This window comes from Numenius arquata, chromosome 1 (genome assembly GCF_964106895.1).
Source record: "Numenius arquata chromosome 1, bNumArq3.hap1.1, whole genome shotgun sequence".
Taxonomy (NCBI): domain Eukaryota; kingdom Metazoa; phylum Chordata; class Aves; order Charadriiformes; family Scolopacidae; genus Numenius; species Numenius arquata.
In genome coordinates this window covers 82871984-82891652 of record NC_133576.1, presented here as the reverse complement: position 1 = coordinate 82891652, position 19669 = coordinate 82871984, and the positions used below count along the sequence as shown (strand labels likewise).

Here is a 19669-nt window from a genome sequence, read left to right as displayed (position 1 = left end):
GCTGCTGCTGCAGAGCTAGCTCATTTCAAGCTAGTGTGGGGATCTCTGTGTGGTGTTGTGGTGTAGCCATACCTGGTATTTCTGGCAGTGTATACTAATAGTAGTATGGTAATATGATCTGTGGTTGGGAGAAAGAAGCGTTTTTGTGAACTTCAACCTTTTTAAATGTTCCTTTTAGAAACAAAGGTTTTCTTTTTCTTTTTTTTTTCTTTTTTTTTGGTAGCCCCTCATTCTTTTATCGTTTGTGACCTATGCTAAAACCAGCAATTTTCTAAACAGTAAATGTATAGGTAACTGGTTTGATTATAGTCTTACCAGTTCCTTTTAAAAATAGGCTTAAAACGTGGTCACAGTTGGTTTCTGTATTGGCTTTCTTAGTATATATACTAACATTATTCACCTCTCAGCTTCTGCATTAGGTTTATAAGCATTTGATGGAAAACTGTTCCTGCAATGATACTCTTGTTATGGTGTTCACTTGCAGGCATCATGATGATTAACTACCAGAGTATGCTGTGAAGTGACTGTCTGAACACAGGATTCCCTTCCTGTGTCTGTGCTCTGTGCCTAGACCAGGGGCAAGAGCTGCTTCCCTGACCCAGAATGCTTTCATTCAATCATGTAATACTTTCAGGCAGCAATAACTTCTCTGGTTTTGCAGGGTCCTTTGGTATTGCTTTTTTTTTTTTTTCCTTTTTTTTTTCCAAAGGATGGAATACTGAAAAAATACTTACACTAGATTGAACAAACTCTAAAATATCACCATATGGTCAAATTCCATCCTACCAGTCAGCACTCAGTCTCCTGGTGTCTTCCAGATTCCTCAGGGAGTATTACACATGTCAGTATCTCTTGTCATCCTCCCTCCATGGCATGCTCTCATTTGTTCTTGGCTGCTGTTCAGGACTTAGTGCATGGTTATAATAAAGACAAGCTTTTACTCCTCAGGTCTAGTAGGATTGCTCCCGTCTCCCAAAGGCACACATTGGTGTCTAGGAAGCACTTAAAAATTACTTTTCAGATTCAAGTATCTGACAGTGAGTTTCATCAACCATTACAATAAAGGACAAGTAAGATTTTCAAGCATTCAGGAGGAGGTATTTGTGCTGTAAATGCTATTTTTGTTTGATGTGTAAGAAACTTGCGCCTGAAGGGAAAATAGTAGGCAAGAGTCCTTGAAAACTCTGGCTACTTTTAGCTGATGAAGCTGCTGCAGGTCCTTGGCTGGATTTTGGAATACAGTAGATGAATATCTGCATGACAGCTTAATGCAGGAATAACAAACCCACCCAAAATACAGATTCCATCAGTGCATTTGGGAAGTACCGTGCATTCAGATGTGCATCAGTTACGGTTTAAAAGATTCACAGATCTTGTGTATCAGCATTAAAAGGTGTTTTGTGCGTGTTTCATGCCATCATAGTAGCCCCCAGGAGTTAATTGTATGAAAGCGATGTGTCTGCCATATAGCAACTGGGTTTGGGAAGTTTGCAGGTGATAGTGAAACAAAAAATAAGCTGTTACACAGCATGTTTCATCTGCAGCACTCTTGTAAACTCAGTAGGGATCCCCCACAAAATCTAATCTGAGCTAATTTGAGTTTCTGCAGCCTCTGCTAGTCAGCTGGCATTGGCAGTGAGGTCCTCGCCCAAGTCAGTGCGTGAGTCTTGGGCTCAGAATAGCAATCCAGGGCATGAAGTTGTTCCCTGAAAAGCCCTTCTGAAACAGTAGCTTGGTGTGGCTGGCTGTTTTGCCATGCTCGTCTGCTGTCTCTTCTCACCTGGGGGTGGTGAACAGGCAGGGAACAGGAAAATAGTTTAAAAAACTGTAGCTGTTGCTGCTACCACAACTTTCATATTCTTCTCATTAGTGCAATGGGGGCTTCTGAAGTGGCAACTACCTGAGCAGTTGTGCCATAAACCTTCCCTTCTGCTTGAGACGCATCTCTTCCTCAACTCTCTACTTTGAAAGGGGTATTGGCAACCAAAAAAGTAGTAGCTTGTGGAAGAAGAGGATTCATGGGCTTTGTAATGAGTGTAGGGGTGGAATGTGAAGACTTACAGGTGGTTTTCTCAATCACGTTGCATGTTAGGATCAGCCTCACGTTGCGCAGTGGTAGCACAAAAGTTGTGACATTTGCCTGTTAGATTATGAGGGCAGTTGTGGGGAGAACTTCTCCGTTGCACCAGAGGGAAGCAAAGCTCTGTAGCAGAAGCTGGTTCTTTGCTCTTCCTCATAGCATGGGTGTGTTTTGCTGGTTATTACAAAATTACCCTGTTCACTTAGATGGAAATTCAGTGTCTGTGTTGCAGCACCAATGCTATTACTGCCTGTTGTTTGAAAGAATTGGTGTTTAAGGAGCACTTCGGGATTGCGAATTTATTCCAAGGTCTTTGAAGATAGTATTTGATTTATTTTAATTCTTCATTGTCAAAATGAGAGTTTATCCTTTCGTTCTACTTTCTTTCTGTGGTATAGAGGCACTGTGTTTTTCTCCTCCTTGTGCACATTTTCCTTGGTGCTGCCAGTAGACACTGGTGCCCAGTATAGGTTGGCAGTACCTGTTTCCATCCTGCACGCAGTTGCAAATCCATTGGACTAGAATTTTGTTTTCTGATTTTACCTTTACATTCTAAGTAAGGAATTTGACTTGGGTGTCAGAATGCCTGATTGTGCAGTATCTGGGATTGTTAGTAATTTTTGGTTTTACTGGTTGAGACATTTGACAGCAGTGGGAGGGTTGCTCCTTCACTGGTAACCTCACAGTGGTCTTTGATAAGGATCTGTATGCTGTTGAGGGGTAAAGCAAACTGCTGCATTTTACAGTGAAACACTTGGAAAAAACATTTCAGGAGATGTGTTATTTATCTGGAAGAGTTTGTTTCTCAAGTTCACTGGGCAAGAATGAACTTATCAACCGTGATGACATTTTGAGAAACTTGAGAGTAGAAGTTTCCGTTACTCATGTGACGTTCCCTGTGGGTGACTGTCGCATTAATGGGTTAGTTACTTCTGTGGTTTTTAACTTGGTGACACGCTTAAAAGTAAGTACTTTTCCTCTATAGCAAGGTTTAAACTGTCTAAGCTGAAAGCTAAAAGGAGGCTTATAATAAAAATGCGTGTTCACACTTTTGGAGAAAACAGATAAGGTTCTGTTGGTTGGTTATTTTTGAAAGCATTCAAATTAGGAATGAACTTGATAAGCTAAAGTAGTTCAAGTGTGTATTACCTGTGATGTAAAAATAATCTAATGATAGGAAGATTACAGTAAAATATAAATACATTATAGAAATACATAGTCACTGTGGGAAATCTAGTGATTTGTTTGTCACTTTTTTTGGTCGCATGATCCTTATGTGAAAATTATTACAGGATTAATGAGTTCTTTTAAAAATTGATTAAAACTAATGAAATAATGTAAATGTATTTGATAGTAAAATAGCAAGTTTTATTAAACTTTGGTTCAGAAATGTCTACTGTTGTGACTACTGCTGTTGTTCTGATTTAGGCTATACTATCAAATATCTATTGTGTCCTGATTATAAAACAGACCTATTCACATTAAGAAATGTTAATTTAACTAAGTTAAGTTAACTAAAGGAGCACTGGCTGAGGTTTCAAGTGAATATGTGTGTGCATTGTGTGCACAGTAACTTTCAGGCAGCTCCAGCTTCTTTTTTCCCCTGCAGTGTTCTACACTACTCTGATGGCTTCAGACTTTTGAAGCATCCAACTAAATCAGAGGAATGAATAATTTTAAAAATGGACATCTAAAGACTACAGACGTTATTTTTGGAGAGCAAAAAAATCCAAAGAAAGATATTAAATTGAAAGGTGGATAATTTAATTGCATTTAAAAAAAAAAATCAACCAGACTTTCTGCCCTCCTGATAGGTCTATCAGAGAAAACCTAATCATAAGAGTAGAGCTTATGGTTAGCAGAGTAACATCAACCTGTGTCAATCCAAATCACTGCCTAGTTCCTGTACTGCCCATAGTATCCTATAAAAGGATAGTTCTTCAAGGCATTAATTGCTTAAATGAAAACTGTGTGTGTAAATAACGAACTCAAAGGTCTTGAAAGAGGAGTTTTAAGTACAAGTTTACGTTACAATATACATAGGAAGAAATGTTTTCTTCACATGGCGAACATCAGAAGACTGCAGACTTCAAGGTGGCGTGAATTGAGAAGAGTTACAGTGTCTATCAAAGTTCTTGATGTCATTTGTTAGTACATGGATGAGGATCATGCTTAAATTACGTAGTAAGAACCATATTTTTGATGGCAGTGGGATTGTGCCATGATTAGAATCTTGGCTTTGGTGCCTATTACCGTCTTTCTTTTCTAGCAGTTCACTCGTCTAGCGTGCAGCAGATGTTGACAGAATCATTTATGGTGGTCAGTTTATCTGGATACATAATAAATGTTTCTTGCGTTACACTTCTTTAATGCAGTTTTGTTCTTCCTGTGCTCCTGCTCTTTACTTTCCGTTAATACTTTTAAAGTAGTCTTATTGCTTCTTTTGTTATCTAAGAATAATGACAACAGAGCTATAGATTTCATAATACCATGTAAAAAAGCAGTTGTCTGAAAATCTGTAGGTTCTGTGCTGTAACTGGGATGCTTGGGAAAGAAGTAAATATGATTAAAGTTGCATGTATGAAAAGGGAAAAGTCATATAAGAAATAATATTTCAGAGTTTCTGTATTGGTTTGAATTGTTGGGCAAGAGTTTGCATTTTGTTGCATCAACTACACCAATGATTTAGGATGAATCACTGGGTATGCTCTTGCTGGATGTACCACTTAGCAGTTTTTAGTAAATGCGTATTGCAGATTTCTCTGTTCTCTGCTTGCTTTCTTCTGAATGTCCTTTCTGAAAGTCATGCTACTAGGGGAAGAGAAGTTCTCATTTCACAAGCATCCTGATTTTATTAATTTTGTTATTAATAATTGCAATGACTGAATGGAAGTAAGATGAATGTCACTTACATTAACTTAGACGTTTCCTTGAACGGTGGATCCAAGTGTGGTGAAGAGAAAGTCAATTTATTCAGGACATTTATTCAGGTGGTTCCTGCGTCATAGCCTCTAGAATAAAAGATAATCTTAATCCCTAATGCAAAGGAAACAGGTATGTGGTTTAACTAGATGCGTGTGTGTATTTTACTAGTGAAAAAGAGTGGGTTTTTTATTTCCTGAAACAAGATTGAGCCTTAGGAGGGCTGCAGAGGAGTGCATGACCTCTATAGGTGCAGAGAGTTTCAGTTTAATTATAGCCAAACAATTAATTTCATGAGAGAATGGTGAAAACCAAAGGTCTCATTAATATTTATCTGTCATTAGTATCTCCAAAGACTTCCTTTGGTTGGTGTGTTTTTTCTATCTATTTGCAAGTTGCTGAGAACTTGGGAAGTTGTTGACATAAAAAGTCAGGTGCCACTGCTATTATGTTTTCCAATCACCTGTTAAATATGTCACTCTTTAAATGTGAGAATTTTTTTTCTCTAAGATTTTGTTTGTTTGTTTGTTTTTTGTCTTTAAGATAAGGCACCTTTGTCAAAGAGTCTGTTATTAGTCCCAAGTGCCATCTCGATTTTATTGACTCTGCTCTTCCAACATTATCAGAAGTTCTTTGCATATAACCTACAAGCTATAAAAGAGGATTTTCAGGTAAGAGTCAGTTCACTTTGTGTGGAAAGAGACTGCAAACTATGTTCTTATATGTGATTCCACCTGCCCCCGGTTCTGTTTCTCCTCCTGTTCTGACCCTTTGTTCACTGTTGTAGACCAGCTTGTTCTTAACTTTTTTTTATGTGACTCCTGCAGGCCACTATTTGGAAAAAGTGAGGACAAACTGATCTGAAACTATCAATGTAGCTTTTCACTTCGTTCTTTTGTCTGGGAAATGATTTGGGTTGTCTTATTTTTCTTTCCAGCCACTGGCATTTGGAAGCTTGCTGTGACTAAAGTGTGATCTAACCCATGTAATAATATAAGTATTTTGATATGAATGTCAATATCTTATTGTGCTTAGTTTTTGAGGCTGAGGAGGGCTATTGTGATTGGGTACTCTGGTTAAATATGACGGTAAATATGATTTCTTCTAACAACAGAGGCCATAACTTTCACTCTGTAACTTCTGCTGTAGTTAGTTGTGGGAAACTAGAATTTGTCTGCCGAAGAGAACTGCTGCTTCTAATATGAAGTTTTCACATGATGGGGGAATTTGCTATGCTTCCCAGTAATGTGCTGAATTGTTTCTTTATCTTACTAGACATTTCTTGCATGTTCCCAGTTCAAAATGAGATACTTCATCTTTCAGGTGTTGCATCTTGTAAGGTTTTGTTCTCAGCTTAATTAAGAATCCCCTAGTATCTGTTGTAATTGTCAAAATAACACACTTAGAAGAGATTAGATAAGTTTTGTGGGGATTTGTTGGGATTTTTTGGTCTTTTTGGTTTTTTTGAAATGGCATACTATTGCTCAACAGTGAAGGGTCAGCAAATGCATCTGTAATTATCTTACCCTACATTTTTTACAGTTACATCAGCAAGAAGTATGTAGTCAACTTAATGTTTTTGAGGATGCTGAGTGTAGCCTAAAAGATTATTAGGCCTAGCAAGTGGTTCTCCATGCTATTGCACTCTCTGTGATCTTTCTTGTCAAGAACAAGAGCTTTATTGTCATGCCGTAGATTACAAGCACTGCTAATATTTTCCAAGTATCTAAAGCTGTGCAGCAAAAATACATAAATCAGTGTCTGCCTTTTTAAAAGTGTTACAACCAAGTGTTTGGGGAGGGGGAGGAGAAAGTCTGAGAAACTATTCAAGTTTTAAATGGAAATTTTGTGGGTTTGGGGTTGGTTTGCTTGTTTGTTTTGCAGTTTTTCTTTAGAAGAGTCCTCTCCATTTGTTTGATCTGCTGAAAAACAGTAGTAGCTGTATTTTATTCAAAGAATCCATCTTTACTGTGTCTTAAGCATAAACATTTGCAAGCATCTGTAGAAACTATGATACTTTTATTGTGATGCTTTGGGGAACTTGTGGGTTTCAGTTTTTTTCTTTCCTGAAATTGTTGTTTCATTTATTGTCATAGCCTTTGGAGTAAGCTCCATACTATATAATTGTGAACCCCTGAGATCAGGGAGACCAGATCGTTTAATGCCCATCTAATGCTAATATTCAAATGAGAGCACTTAAAATTTGTTTAGAATAAATTCATCTACAGGAATGAGTTTAACAGAATGGAATTTTTCCAGAGGCTGAACAGACATTTTGGATATTAACACTTGTTAAAGCTGGTAGAGAGCATAGAAAATAAAGTGTGTGCTTGAAGAAGACTGCATTTGATTTAGAAGGTAAAATATGTACTGTCCAAAACTAAAAAAATCTTTGTTCTCCATAAAGCGGATCCTCAAGAGCAATGAAGATGCTGTGTGTAAAATGGAGATCTTGATTACATTAGACCTATGTATTTTTTAAGCTGGCTGAAGTAAAGAGCAATTAGGCTTAGAAGCCTTCCATAATCTATGTGAGGGCTGTTCAGTTAATGTGTATCATGAAGTGTTGAGCTGCAATGTCACAGCCCTGCCAGTTGGGCCTTCAGGAGGAGTGATACTCATGCTACTGGCTGGGGTTAAACATCGGGCATGTTGATATGAGACAGCTAGAAGGGTGAGGTCCCGCTTCTTTCTTCTTGTTCAATCCTTTGGTATGCCGGGGAAGTTAGAAGCAGAATCATCGGTTGAGGCCTAAAGATCTTGAGAAACATAAGGCTCAGGTAGCGTGTTGGCACTGGGACTTCCACGGAGGGGAGAATGCCTAGCAGGCTCTGGCGTAAGAAATGGAGCAGGGAAAACTAAAGCAAGGAAACTAGCAAAGAAGATGAAGGGCAGCAAGGAACGTTTCTTTAAGTACATCTGCAGCAAAATAAAGGCTTAAGAAGAGTATGGGCCCAGTCCTTATTGTGGCAGGGGACCTAGGTGACAAGAAATATGCAAAAGGCTGAGATATTTGGGCAGATATATTTACTGGTTTGTACTAGTATGTTTTGCCTTCAGGCCTCCAAGGTACCTAAACCTCCTAGCAGAGTCTGCGAGAGTGAAGCAATATCCACCATTGAGAAAAATAGTTAGGGATCACCTAACCCAAGTATGCACACACAAGTTAATGGGACCAGACGGGCTGCCTCTGAAGATGCCAAAGGAGCTGGAAGTGTAATTGTGAGACCTTTGTCTAGTGTCTCTGAAAGATCTTGGCAGAAGGAAGGTTGTGACTAGAGAAAATCTAATGTCACAGCTGTCTTCAGGAAGGGCAGGACAGAAAATCCAGGTAATATCAGGCCACTCAGCCTTACCTTGCTCCCTAGGAAGTTCACAGAGCAAATCTTTTTAGAAGCCATTTCTGAACACGTGCAGGGCACAGAGGTGACTGGGAGCAGCCAACCATGGTGAAGTGGACAGATCCTGTGGGTCATAATTGGTTGCACAGCTGGTGTGGGCAACAGTGTTTTGTGCCAATGGGACCCTCTCTGAGGACTACTTGGACAAGATGGGATCCACCTGACTGAGTGGGACAAAAGCATCTTTGCTAACAGGCTGGCCAACCTGCTGAGGACTTTAAGACAGGAACAGCACAGGAAGGAGAGAAGGAGAGTCAGGTTAATAGGCAGTGGACTGGTTTAGCCAGCTGAGGCTGTAGAGTGATGTGAATAGAAGGGATCTTGTTATCAGCAGAATAGGACTGAAAGGCACCTACTTCAAGTGTATGCACGTAAATAAGGAAATAATGCCTATGGGACAGCATTATGTGGAACACACCAATACGTTTTCTGGGAAATCAGCATGACTGGGTGCCTCTCAGAAGTGCCTGTACACTAGTGCCTGTTGCATAGGGAACAAATAAGAGGAATCAGAGGTCATATGCCACTACAGGGTTACGACCTCGGGGTCACGGAGATGTGGTAAGTTAGCTCGTGTGATGGGAGTGCTGCAACAGGCAGATACAAGTTCTTTAGGAAAGACAGCCAAGGCTGGAATTTGCTCTTTATGTGAAAGAGCAGCAGGACTGCACAGAGCTTTGTCTTGGGATATGAGGAAGTTTATGGGTCAGAATTAGGGGGCAGAACAACACAGCCAACTTTGGTGGTGGTGTTTGCTGCAGGCCACCTGGTCATGAAGAAGTAAATGAGGTGTTCCTCAGACACCTGGAAGAAGCCTCATGATTTCAGGCTCTGGCTCTTATGGAGGGCTTTAACCATCCTGATAATGTGGTGGAAAGGCAACATAGCAGGGCAGAAGTAGTCTAGGAGGTTTCTGGAGCCCATTGATAGCAACTTCCTAACACAGATGATCAAGGAGCTGATGATGGGAGATACTGTGTCTGGACCTCATGCTTACAAACAAGGAAGAAGAACTGGTTGGGCATGTGAATATCAGGGGCAGCCTTGGTTGTAGGGACCATGAGATGAAGTTCAGGGTCCTGAGAGGAAGGTACAAGGCGAATTGCAGGATTTCAACCCTGGACTTTAGGAGAGTGGACTTTGGCCTGTTCAGGGATCTGCTTGGAAGACTCCTATGGGATACCATTGTCGAAAAAAGAGTGTTCCAGCAGATCTGGTTGATTTTCAAGGATCATGTCCTCCAAGCTCAAGAATGGCTCATCCAGTATGCAGGAAGTCAAGCAAAGGTGTCAAGAGGCATGCGTGCATGAACGAGGAGCTCCTGACTAAACTCAAACATAAAAATGAAGCACACAAAAGGTGGAAGCAGATCGAGCCATCTGGGAGGAATATGGAGACAATGTCCGAGCATGCAGGGGTGGGTTAGGAAAAGGCTGAGGTATCCAGTGCTGATATTGCCTCAGTTCTTTACTAGTAAGACTTGTTTTCAGCAGTCCCAGACCCCTGAGATCAGTGCAAAGGTCCAGAGCAACAAAGGCTTAAACTCACTGAAGGAGGATCAGGTTAGGGAACATTTAAACTAACTGGAGATAACACGCATCCACGAAACCTGATGATATACACCCACAAATTTTGAAGGAGTTGGCTTGTGTCACTGTGAGGCCACTCTGGATTATGTCTGAAAGCTTATTGCAATCAAGGAAGGTTCCTGAGGACTGGAAGAAAGCAGATGTCATTCCTATCTTCAGGAAAGGCAAGAAAGGAGACTGAGGAACTACAGGCCAGTCAGCATCATCTGCGTCTCTGGGAAGGTGATGAAACAAATCCTCCTAGAAATCATTTTCAGACACACGAAGAAGAAAATGATGAGGTGTGATCAGCACAGATTTATGAAGTGGAAAACTTGACTAACCTGATAGCCTTCTGTGATGAGGTAGATCACTGTCTTGATGGGTGAGGGAAGAAAAGTTGATGTTGTTTACTTTGACGTTAGTATAGTTTTTTACACTTGTGTCCCATAACATCCTCAGACAAACTGATGAAGTACAGATGAGATAAGTGGGCAGTGAAGCGGATTGAAACCTGGCTGAATTGATGGGCTTGCAGGGTTGTGACCAGTGGTATAAAGTCCAGCTGGAGGCCAGTCATTAGTGGTGTACACCAGGGATGAATATGGGGGCCAATACTATTTAGTGTCTTCATTCATAACCTGGACAGCAGGACAGAGCGTGCTCTCAAAAAGCCTGTGGATGGTGTAAAACTAGTTGATACACCAGTTAGTTCTGCTGCCATTCAGAGGGGGGAAAAAGGTCAACAGGAATCTTACAAAGTTCAGCAAAGGCAAATGCAAAGTCCTGCCCCTGGAGAGGAGTAACCCCATGCACCTGTACAGGCTGGGGGCTGAGCAGCTGGAAATCAGCTTTACAGAAAAGGCCCTGGAGGTCCTAGTGGAGATGAAGCTGAACATGAGCCAGCAATGCAGCATTGTGGCTAAAAAGGCCAACAGCATTAGGAGGAACATCACAAGGATGCCTGGTGGGGCGATCCTTCCTCTCTATTCAGCTTCGGTGAGGCTGCATCTGGAGTCCTGTCACTTTTGCTGGACTCCTGAGTACACAGCAGACCTCCACATACTGCAGAGAGTCCAGCATAGGGCCACCAGTATGGTCAGGGGCTGGAACATTTGATGTATGAGGAGAGGCTGAGAGAGCTGAGATTGTTTAGCCCGGAGAAGAGAAGGCTTAGGTGGATCTTACCAGTGTTGTGTAAATACCGATGGGAGGGAGCAAAGAAGAGGCAGCCAGGCCCAGTGAAAGGACAAGATGCAATGGGCACAAACTGAATACAAAAAATTCTATTTAAAGAAAAAGCTTTTTTACTGTAAGACTGATGGAACAGAGGAACAGTTTCCCCAGACAAATTGTGTAGTTTCCATCCTTGGAGGTATTAAAAAACAGACTGGATATGGTCAGTTAACATCCTGTTCTAGCTGACTTTGTTTTGTGTGAGGATGTTGAACTAGATGATCTCCAGAGGTCCCTTTCTACCTCAACCATTCTATGATTCTACAAAAATAACGCCTGGCCAACTGGTTGCTTTCTTCTGAGGCAAGTGGTGCTGCAGACATGCTGACAGGGGGGAGTCAGTGGATTTTGCATACTTAAATTTAGCAAGGCCTTTAACCCACTACCCCATTGTATCCTTGAAGTCAAATTGGTGAGGTATGTACTGAGTAACTGGACAAGAAGGTGGGTGGAAAATTGACTGGATTCTCAATGGAGTTATGGTCATTAGTGCAAAGTCCAATTGGCAGGTATTAATTAGGGGAGAGCCCCTCAAAGATCAGTACTGGTATCAGTACTATTTCATTTCAATTGTAGATTTATTTTAACAGGTAGACTTCTTCCTTGAAAATATTTTATTTTTAAACAGACTTCTTGAACTCTGCATAGCATTCTACTTTCTTTATTTCCCTCCTTAAATGTACTGCATTCCTGTTGTCTGAATTTGGTATTATATTCACTCTGAGCACAAATTCTATAAAGAATTTTCTTGAAGGAAGAGAGACTTAACGTGACAATCTTTAACCTTCTAGATTTGGAGACTTGTATGTGGGAGAACAATATGTCTTGACTTGAAAGACACATTCTGCAGCAGTCTGCTCATTTACAACTTTAGAATATTTGAAAGAAGATATGGCAGCAGAAAATTTTCAGTAAGTTCCAGTTACGTTTTTTTAAACAGAAAGTTTTTTCTACACTGTTTAGAGTCTTGTAGTCTTGGTTTAATATTGCAGTTTTATTACTAACATTTTGTACAGAAATTTATGTTAAAGGGTTTTAAAGAGAATTTGGTTTCCATAAATCTACATTTCTGTTGATAGTATCTTGCAGGCAGTGGATTATTCTAATTAAAGTTGCAGCTGTATCAGTTGAAAGTTATCAGACCCATAGAATTTAATTTTGGTAACAAATCTAACTCTCCATTCTTCAGTATCTAGACATGTGGATGTGGAATTATGTTGTGCTAAAGATTTTATTTGTCTTAATTGAACTATAGAGTGATTTTCTTGTTTTTTCTTTATTATTTAAAGATACGTTAAAACCTTGTTTTTAAATTGTTGAATTAATTAAAATTAAACTTTTTCTTTCCAGTCCTTTTTATTGGGTGCTTGGATGCTCTCAGCTTTGTTTGATCTTCTCCTTGTAGAAATCGCTCAGTATATATTTGGCATCACCATCAACAGCTTGCCTTCTGGTTTGTAAGTAGATCCTTATAGATTGGTTTCAAGGGATTCTTTTGTGCAGATTTTAATTTTAAAAAACCCCAACTTTCTTTGTGTAACCCTTCAAATTAAATTAAATTCAAATACAATTTTGAACTACAGTGTAAAGGTTCTTGGCACAACTAATATATTTGCAAACACTGGTTTCCTAGCTGTGATCTGTGGCTAATTAATTTATAATTTATCCATATAATGATTACTTTCCATTCTGTTAGTCCTATTTCCACTATCAGCATGATTGAAACATGACTGGCAGTGCACAAATTATTGCTGTATTTGGTTTTGTTTGATTTGGTAAATCTGGTAAATCTGTGATTCTGTGAAATCAGGTTGGTGCTGATTTCTTTCTTAAATCACAAAGACAGCACAACTAATTCATATCTTTATGTTCACTTTTAAATGCATATGCAGTTATACTCATTCCATACTGGTATTTTGTATGCTTGTGTTTCAACAGTTGAGTGCTAGAGCATGTTACTCCATTTAGTGCTTGCATTTGAAGTTCTTGAAGCTTTAAGGTGGTTTATTGAGTGCTTCAGTTTCGTGTAATCTGTATTTGAGATTTCTGCACTTAATAAGAGTTGTACATGTTACAGTAAATCATAGAGCTTGCAGTGCCTTTGTGGTTAAGCTTTGGACAAGCGACATCAGCCTCACACAGGCTTGAGTTTCCATGTGTTGTACACCCTGAGGTCACAATAAAAGCTCTTGGAGCAAAATTTTTAATACTAAACACCATGCTAGGCTTTTTTTACTTCTACTTTTTTAGTGTGTCTCTTTAAGGCTGATTTAATAAGGAAGAACAAGCATATGTTTGACGTTATGAAGACATATCTTTTTGTAGTGCGTGAGTATTCAAAAGGAGTGGAAAGCTTGAGTAGTACTGCAGTTATTCATCATGTTTATTCCTTGAAGTTTGTAGCTGGGACGTAGGCTGCTAGTGTGTCTGGACAAATTCAGTATTTTCATTTGTGTAAAAAGATACTTTGTACAAGAGTAAGGTGTAATAAATGTGCACATCACACCCACAGGGAACTAATGAACAGTTTGACTATTATACCTTTTGATGGTATTTTTATCTATGACTGCAGAGTGTTGTCAATTACAAAGAAATCTACATCAAAGAAATTTTTAGTTGAATGAAATACAAATGTTACATATGCTTTCTCTTTAAGTCATGCTAACGTTGATCTTGAGAGAATGAAGCTAATTTTAGAAGTGCGGGATATACAGTAGTTCCAGGAGTATTTGGTTGTGCAAATATAAAAAATTAATATATACATTGCATCAGAATTCTTCAGTGTTGTCTGCTTTATTATACTAATAGTTAGTATTTCATGTCTGGCAATATTCACAGTCTTTTGAGATGACAAAGGCATTGGAAAGTTTAACACTGACAATAGGTTTTAGTTCATGTCAGATTTACAAAAGCTGTTGAGCACATATAAAGAGGTGCAATTATTATTCTGCTTCTCTCATACTTACAGTACAACAAACATACCTGTTTCTTCTGGCTATAGAACATTTTTCAGTGTAGTAAAAATGCTAGAATTCAGAAGAAGAATAAACCCCTGCGTTTTTTTTCGCTCTTTTTATATCATTTCACTGTTGATATTAGTGAGTGACCTTACACTCCCAGTTCGAAAACTTTTCCTGCGCACGCTTCGAAGGTAATTGCGATAAAGGATTACACTGATGACTCTGGCCTGAAATTGTTTAGAAACGATATAATAGAGTATAACATCCAAGCACGTGCTGAGATTCATGAGAAAGGTGGTAAAGGCTGCCCAGGGATTGTAAGCTGTACCATCATCCTGCAACATCAGGAAGGCGAAGCAAATGTGGAAGGGTACAAAGCAGAGGAGTACTTGAGCAATCAGAGTAACTATAATTCTTATGGATCTCTCCTTAGCCTTAGGCTTCAGTTTGGAAGTTTTGCCACGGATAAAATTGTAAATTATAACTAAGTAACACCCCATCATGATAAACAAGGGAATCAAAAAGAAAAATATCAAGCGAGAAAAGTTCAATGTATTTACTTCCTTTAAATGGATGATATCAAGCATTTTCAGGCAGGTGGTGAAATTTGAGGCTTTGTCTGGATCAGATTGTAAAAACAGCAATGGGGATGTTGTTGCGAGGGTCATTATCCAGATTCCAGTGCAAGCCAGCACAGCTTTTTTTGTATTTTTTAGTTCTTTGACATGTTTGGGCTGGACAATAGCCATAAATCTGTCTACGCTTATAAAAGTGAGCAACCACAGAGCAATGGCTGGATAAAATATAGTGAAAGCACTGATTATCCGACAGAATGTATCTCCAAAAGGCCATGTTTCTTTCCCGTGGTAGATTATCCGAAAAGGCAAGGAAAATATAAAAATTATGTCAAGTAACGCCACATTCATCATATATACAGTTATCGTTGTCCTCTTCTTGGTAGTGCAGCTGAAAACCCATAGTGCGGTGGCATTCACCAGCAGTCCCACTGCGAATACAAAACTGTAGAAGACCAGTGATGCAATCCTGTATTCTTCAGGGTGCTGACTTCCAGGCATCATATTTTAATTGAATTTAGAAATAGTTGTTGCACTCCATAAATACCCTGAAAATAGATAAAATATGAAAAGTTATTCTCAATCAAATAAAAACTTTCTTTAGAAACAAACAAAATGTTGTAGGATGTGGTTTAGTGATGAGATTGTATTGTTTAGCTGTGAAAATGTGCTAGCTTTGTTGCTTTTTCTGACTACAGATACATTATTGTGCTTTGAAGGAAGTACACGTACATACTGTCAGACTTGTGAGAAATAGTATTTATAAGCTAGTTTTAATTAAATATTTTTAATTACTTAAGAGATTTCTTAAGAAATCAAAAAGTCAAGACTGACCAGCTATTTTTAGTGTGCTTTAGTAGCTGATAGATTCAAACTGTTGTAACTGAGGTAAGAGAGCCATTTTCTAAAGAAAATATTTCTTCAAGTTGTCCCTGTGGAAAAATTAATGACTAAAACTAGTTATAAAAAGAAATAAGTGAGCATGGCATGTAGTGACATTTGGGTATGCAAAGCGAAGTATTGGCTTTGCATTTTATCTGTGTAAGGACCTACTTAGCTCCCAAAAGAATAGGTGCATGCTGTTGCTCATAAAAGACATTTAAAAGCTACCTTAATAGCTATGTAGCTTCTAATTACTCCCAGGGTGTCAGAACCAACCATCTGACATGTGAATGAGATTAATAGATTGATAAACTTCCTAGTTAAAACAGTAAAAAGATGGGAAGCAGCACAGTCTTCAACCAGGGCCTGCGTGAACAGTATTTTTTGGGGGAAAAGTTGCTGTCTGGTACCCAGCTGCCCTGGAGCACAGTTGTGTTGCTTCTCTCAGCTTCATGGCTGTAGGGGTTGGACATCTGAAATGTCACTATGCAGACTCCGGTGATGACAGCTGAAAGAGATTATCCTCTGGTTTACTCTGGGGCTGTTTGAGGATGGCAGACCTTACCTGGTGTTTGCATGGGTGCTTTGGTTCACCTGCACACACACGCACACACCCACACTTTCCTGGCTCTTGCTGTGGTCACAGTTTCATGAGTTCGCATGGGTGGGTTCCTCTTTGGCCTTTTATCCAGCCCTGTGGCAGCTTTGAGAAGAGGAGGAGGAAAGAATTAGTTTGTCTGATCTTGCCAGTTGTGACAGATAGCCAAGTAACTTCTACAGCATCAGTTAGGCACCAAAACTCTTCTGGAGCAGAAGAGTGGATAGTTCCTGTGTGTTTTATCTCCAAAAGTGGAGAAGTGCATTAAATAAAAGCTTATTGTTACTGCTCACCTGGTTTATGCTTTCACTGTAATGTTTGTTACCAGGTACTTTTTTCAGTGGTTTAGGAATACGTGGTGGATTGAACCAGTGTTTTTTAATCTAGTGTTCTGGTTTGACACTTGCAAGGATCAGCTGCTTTTGAGAAGAGTATCAATGGAACAACTAGCTTAAGTATGACCTTTTTTAAGGGTTAAATCTTAAATCTTTTTTCAGGTTAGTTTCTGCCTTGAAATATGAAGTTTGGACTTCTGAGTTTCTTACAATTCTCCAGTTTACAGATTAAAAAAAAAATGCTTACAAGTATCTAGCCCTAAACTTTTCTCTCAAAGATTTTTTTTTTTTTTTATTAGCTGCACAAAACAAAAAGGTGTGTTTTCTGGTCAGATGAGGTCATTAGAACATATAACAGAATTTACGTTTTGTATGGGAAAAACTATGCATATAGTACTGACAGAAGAAGAGGTTTGGAGGGCATCTGTATGAATGCTCATTGTGTGAAGAATACTAAAAATAAAAAAATTAAAGCTTGATAGCAGACCTTATTGAAAGGTAGATGGCATATGCTTCAAAGAAAATTTTTGTAGCACATGCTTGTAGCACAGTTGAAATGTTATCTGGTATACTGTCCCGCTCCCATTACTGTTGCATAAAATTGTCCAAATATTGCTCAACACACACACACATTTTAAGTGCTTTTTTTCTCTTTTTTCTATTTTTTTTCTCTCTTGCTAGTGGTTGTGTATGATGCAGTGCATGACTACCTATCTCAAGATCCTGACTGATATAGCAGGTGAACTGAGTGGTAATGTATAGGACTGGTGGAAGAATTCACTTTTTATAGATGTATGTTAATAAATAGCATGAATTTTGGTTTTGGTTTTGCTCTTCTCTCCTTTTGACTTGCAGTGACTGTAATCGTTGCTGGTCACATCCTGTTTCTGAAATAACCAGTAGGCTGATGTTGATGGGAAGGGGGGAAGCTCAATCTGGCATAAGCTTCTATCAGGAAAACCTGTGGTTCCATGCCTTGTTTGTTGGTTATTTCAAATTTGCGCCGGTTTTGAGATACATCAAAGAATGGACCTACTGTTACACAAAGGGGGGGAGGGAGGAGGGTTGCTTAGTTGTTGAAGACACTGTTTCCAAATTTTGTTAGTTCAAATGCATGTCAGTGTTATAATTAGGTATTTCTCCTAAATTTAATATGTAAGAATTTACGTAGGTAAGAAATAATGAGATTTTTAAAAAATGTGTACTTAACTATCCACATTTATATGCAAATGCAGATGTTCTGCTTTTTCATCAGTAGTCATCTGCATAGAGTTCATGTTGATATCTCCCAGGTCAGCCTAAGCAGACCTTTGGGCGCCTCTGGGTGGATAGTTTTGCCCTAGTTGCCATTTTTCATAATGGGAACACTTACTTAACTGGTATTGATTAAAGTGCCTGCTGAAGAGCCCCTGGAGTCACTGGTTTCCGGATGTCTGTCTGTGTTGCTAATGGTTACTGTGATGTTGGTCCATATGTTTTATCAATCTGTTTTAATTTTTTAATGATAGCTGAGGTTCTGAATGTCTGATGTGAATGTGAAGTCCATCTAGGTGCTGTGTACGAGAACAAGGACTTCCAGAACAAAACCAGAATTAAATCTTTTCCTCCAGATTCTTACTATGAGTTAGGCAACAGGGACTCCATTTAGATGATTGTGTGTGTATCTTTCTTCCCAATCCCCCCCCCCCTTTTTTTTTTTTTCTTTTGGCTGTCCCTTACATTTGCTCACGTTTCCCTGAGGAGGACATGGCTTTCAGTGAAGCAGAGAGAGATCAGGCAACAAGATCTTCTCCTGATTTCAGTTTTCCCTTTAGTGATAACATACTTATCAATGCTTTTTGTTACTGCATATTTTAAAATTTTTTGTTAAAATCCTAAACAACAGTATTTATGTTACTATGCTTTTATAAATGCAGTCATTTTGCTTTGTATGTTATTTATAGAAAGCTGCTGATACTTTGAAAGTGCATTAAAGAATTAAATTTCTTTTCACAACGGTTGGACTCAATGATCTTAAAGGTCCCTTCCAACCGAGACGATTCTATGGTTCTATAGAATAAATGCCCATGTTCAGCTTCTAAAGAAGTCTATCTTAGCAACATACATGGACATCCAAGTTATTTTGTTGGAATAGTATAATGGATTGTTACTCACCTTTGGTTCACTACAAAGTTTCTTCAGAGATGCTCCTTTCATAGCCCCAATTCTGTAGAAGGTTTAGACTTCCTCTTCTCTGCTCAGCTTCACTTAGCTAAAATAGCTCCTCTTCGCAGGCAGGAAACAGTGACGCAATCCAGCTAGCTCTGGACTTTTATTGGTCATACTTAAAAAGTGTCTTGCTAAAATTTCACTTGCGTGTGGTGTCGGTGAACTGATAATTCTAGTACCTTTGAACAGACAAGCTTTTGTGATATTTCCAGTGTGGTCAAACTGGGCTGTTGCACTACGTAGCTTTTTAAAATACATCTTAAAGCGTTTGTGGTATAAGAAAGCATATGTTGATGTTTACATGCAAAGGTATCTGGAAGAATATCCATCTTGGTTATGCAAAAGCTTCTAATAAGCACAATGTAAATGTATTTTCTGTAACGTGTAGTCTGCTTTTTGTGGAAATCCCCATTTTGTTTATATTTGCCTTGGATAGGAGTCAGTCTGAAAGTGACAGAAACTTGCTACATTTGAAATGAGAAGTTAGGTTCATCTGCATGTACTCACCATATTTTACAAAAAAAACAACAGTGTTTCTGTATTTTATTTGCTGTCTAAAATAATAACATGCCTAATTAAGAGCTTTGCAGAAAAATGCTGTATGAAGAGCGGGTTTAGTCTTTCTTAAAATGGAGTCAAATCTCTGAACTGTGTCACTGCAACAGACACCTTTGGTAGGATGAGAATATGCGCAAAGGCTAACAGGTAAAGAAGACTAAGTTCCTCCGTTCTCTCTTTTGTCAACTTGGGAAAAAGATCCAGCCTTTGAAAGAGCCATTCAGAGAAGGATATCATTCTCTGTAGAGTGCTCGCTAGCTCCAGGTCTCTGACTGTCGGTCTTTGGGACATTGAAGCACACTATGGAGAGTTTGTTAGTTCTTGTGGCCTCCGTTTCTTTCCCCAA

At 39.0% G+C, this 19669-nt stretch overlaps 2 protein-coding genes across 2 annotated transcripts in view; one reads left to right on the top strand and one right to left on the bottom strand.

Moving 5' to 3' along the window:
- Positions 1 to 5551: 5551 nt before the first annotated feature.
- UBAC2 (UBA domain containing 2) overlaps positions 5552 to 19669 on the top strand; it is a 94451-nt gene continuing 80333 nt past the window's right edge. Inside the window, exons 1-3 of the mRNA XM_074153550.1 lie at positions 5552 to 5673; positions 11999 to 12118; positions 12558 to 12664. Of these exons, the coding sequence (XP_074009651.1) occupies positions 12579 to 12664 (86 nt within the window). The 5' untranslated portion in view covers positions 5552 to 5673; positions 11999 to 12118; positions 12558 to 12578. The remainder of the gene's footprint in view (positions 5674 to 11998; positions 12119 to 12557; positions 12665 to 19669) is intronic.
- On the bottom strand, positions 14281 to 15246 carry GPR18 (G protein-coupled receptor 18). Its single transcript, XM_074157788.1, has one exon. It carries the CDS (start codon positions 15244 to 15246, stop codon positions 14281 to 14283), a length of 966 nt encoding a protein of 321 aa, XP_074013889.1.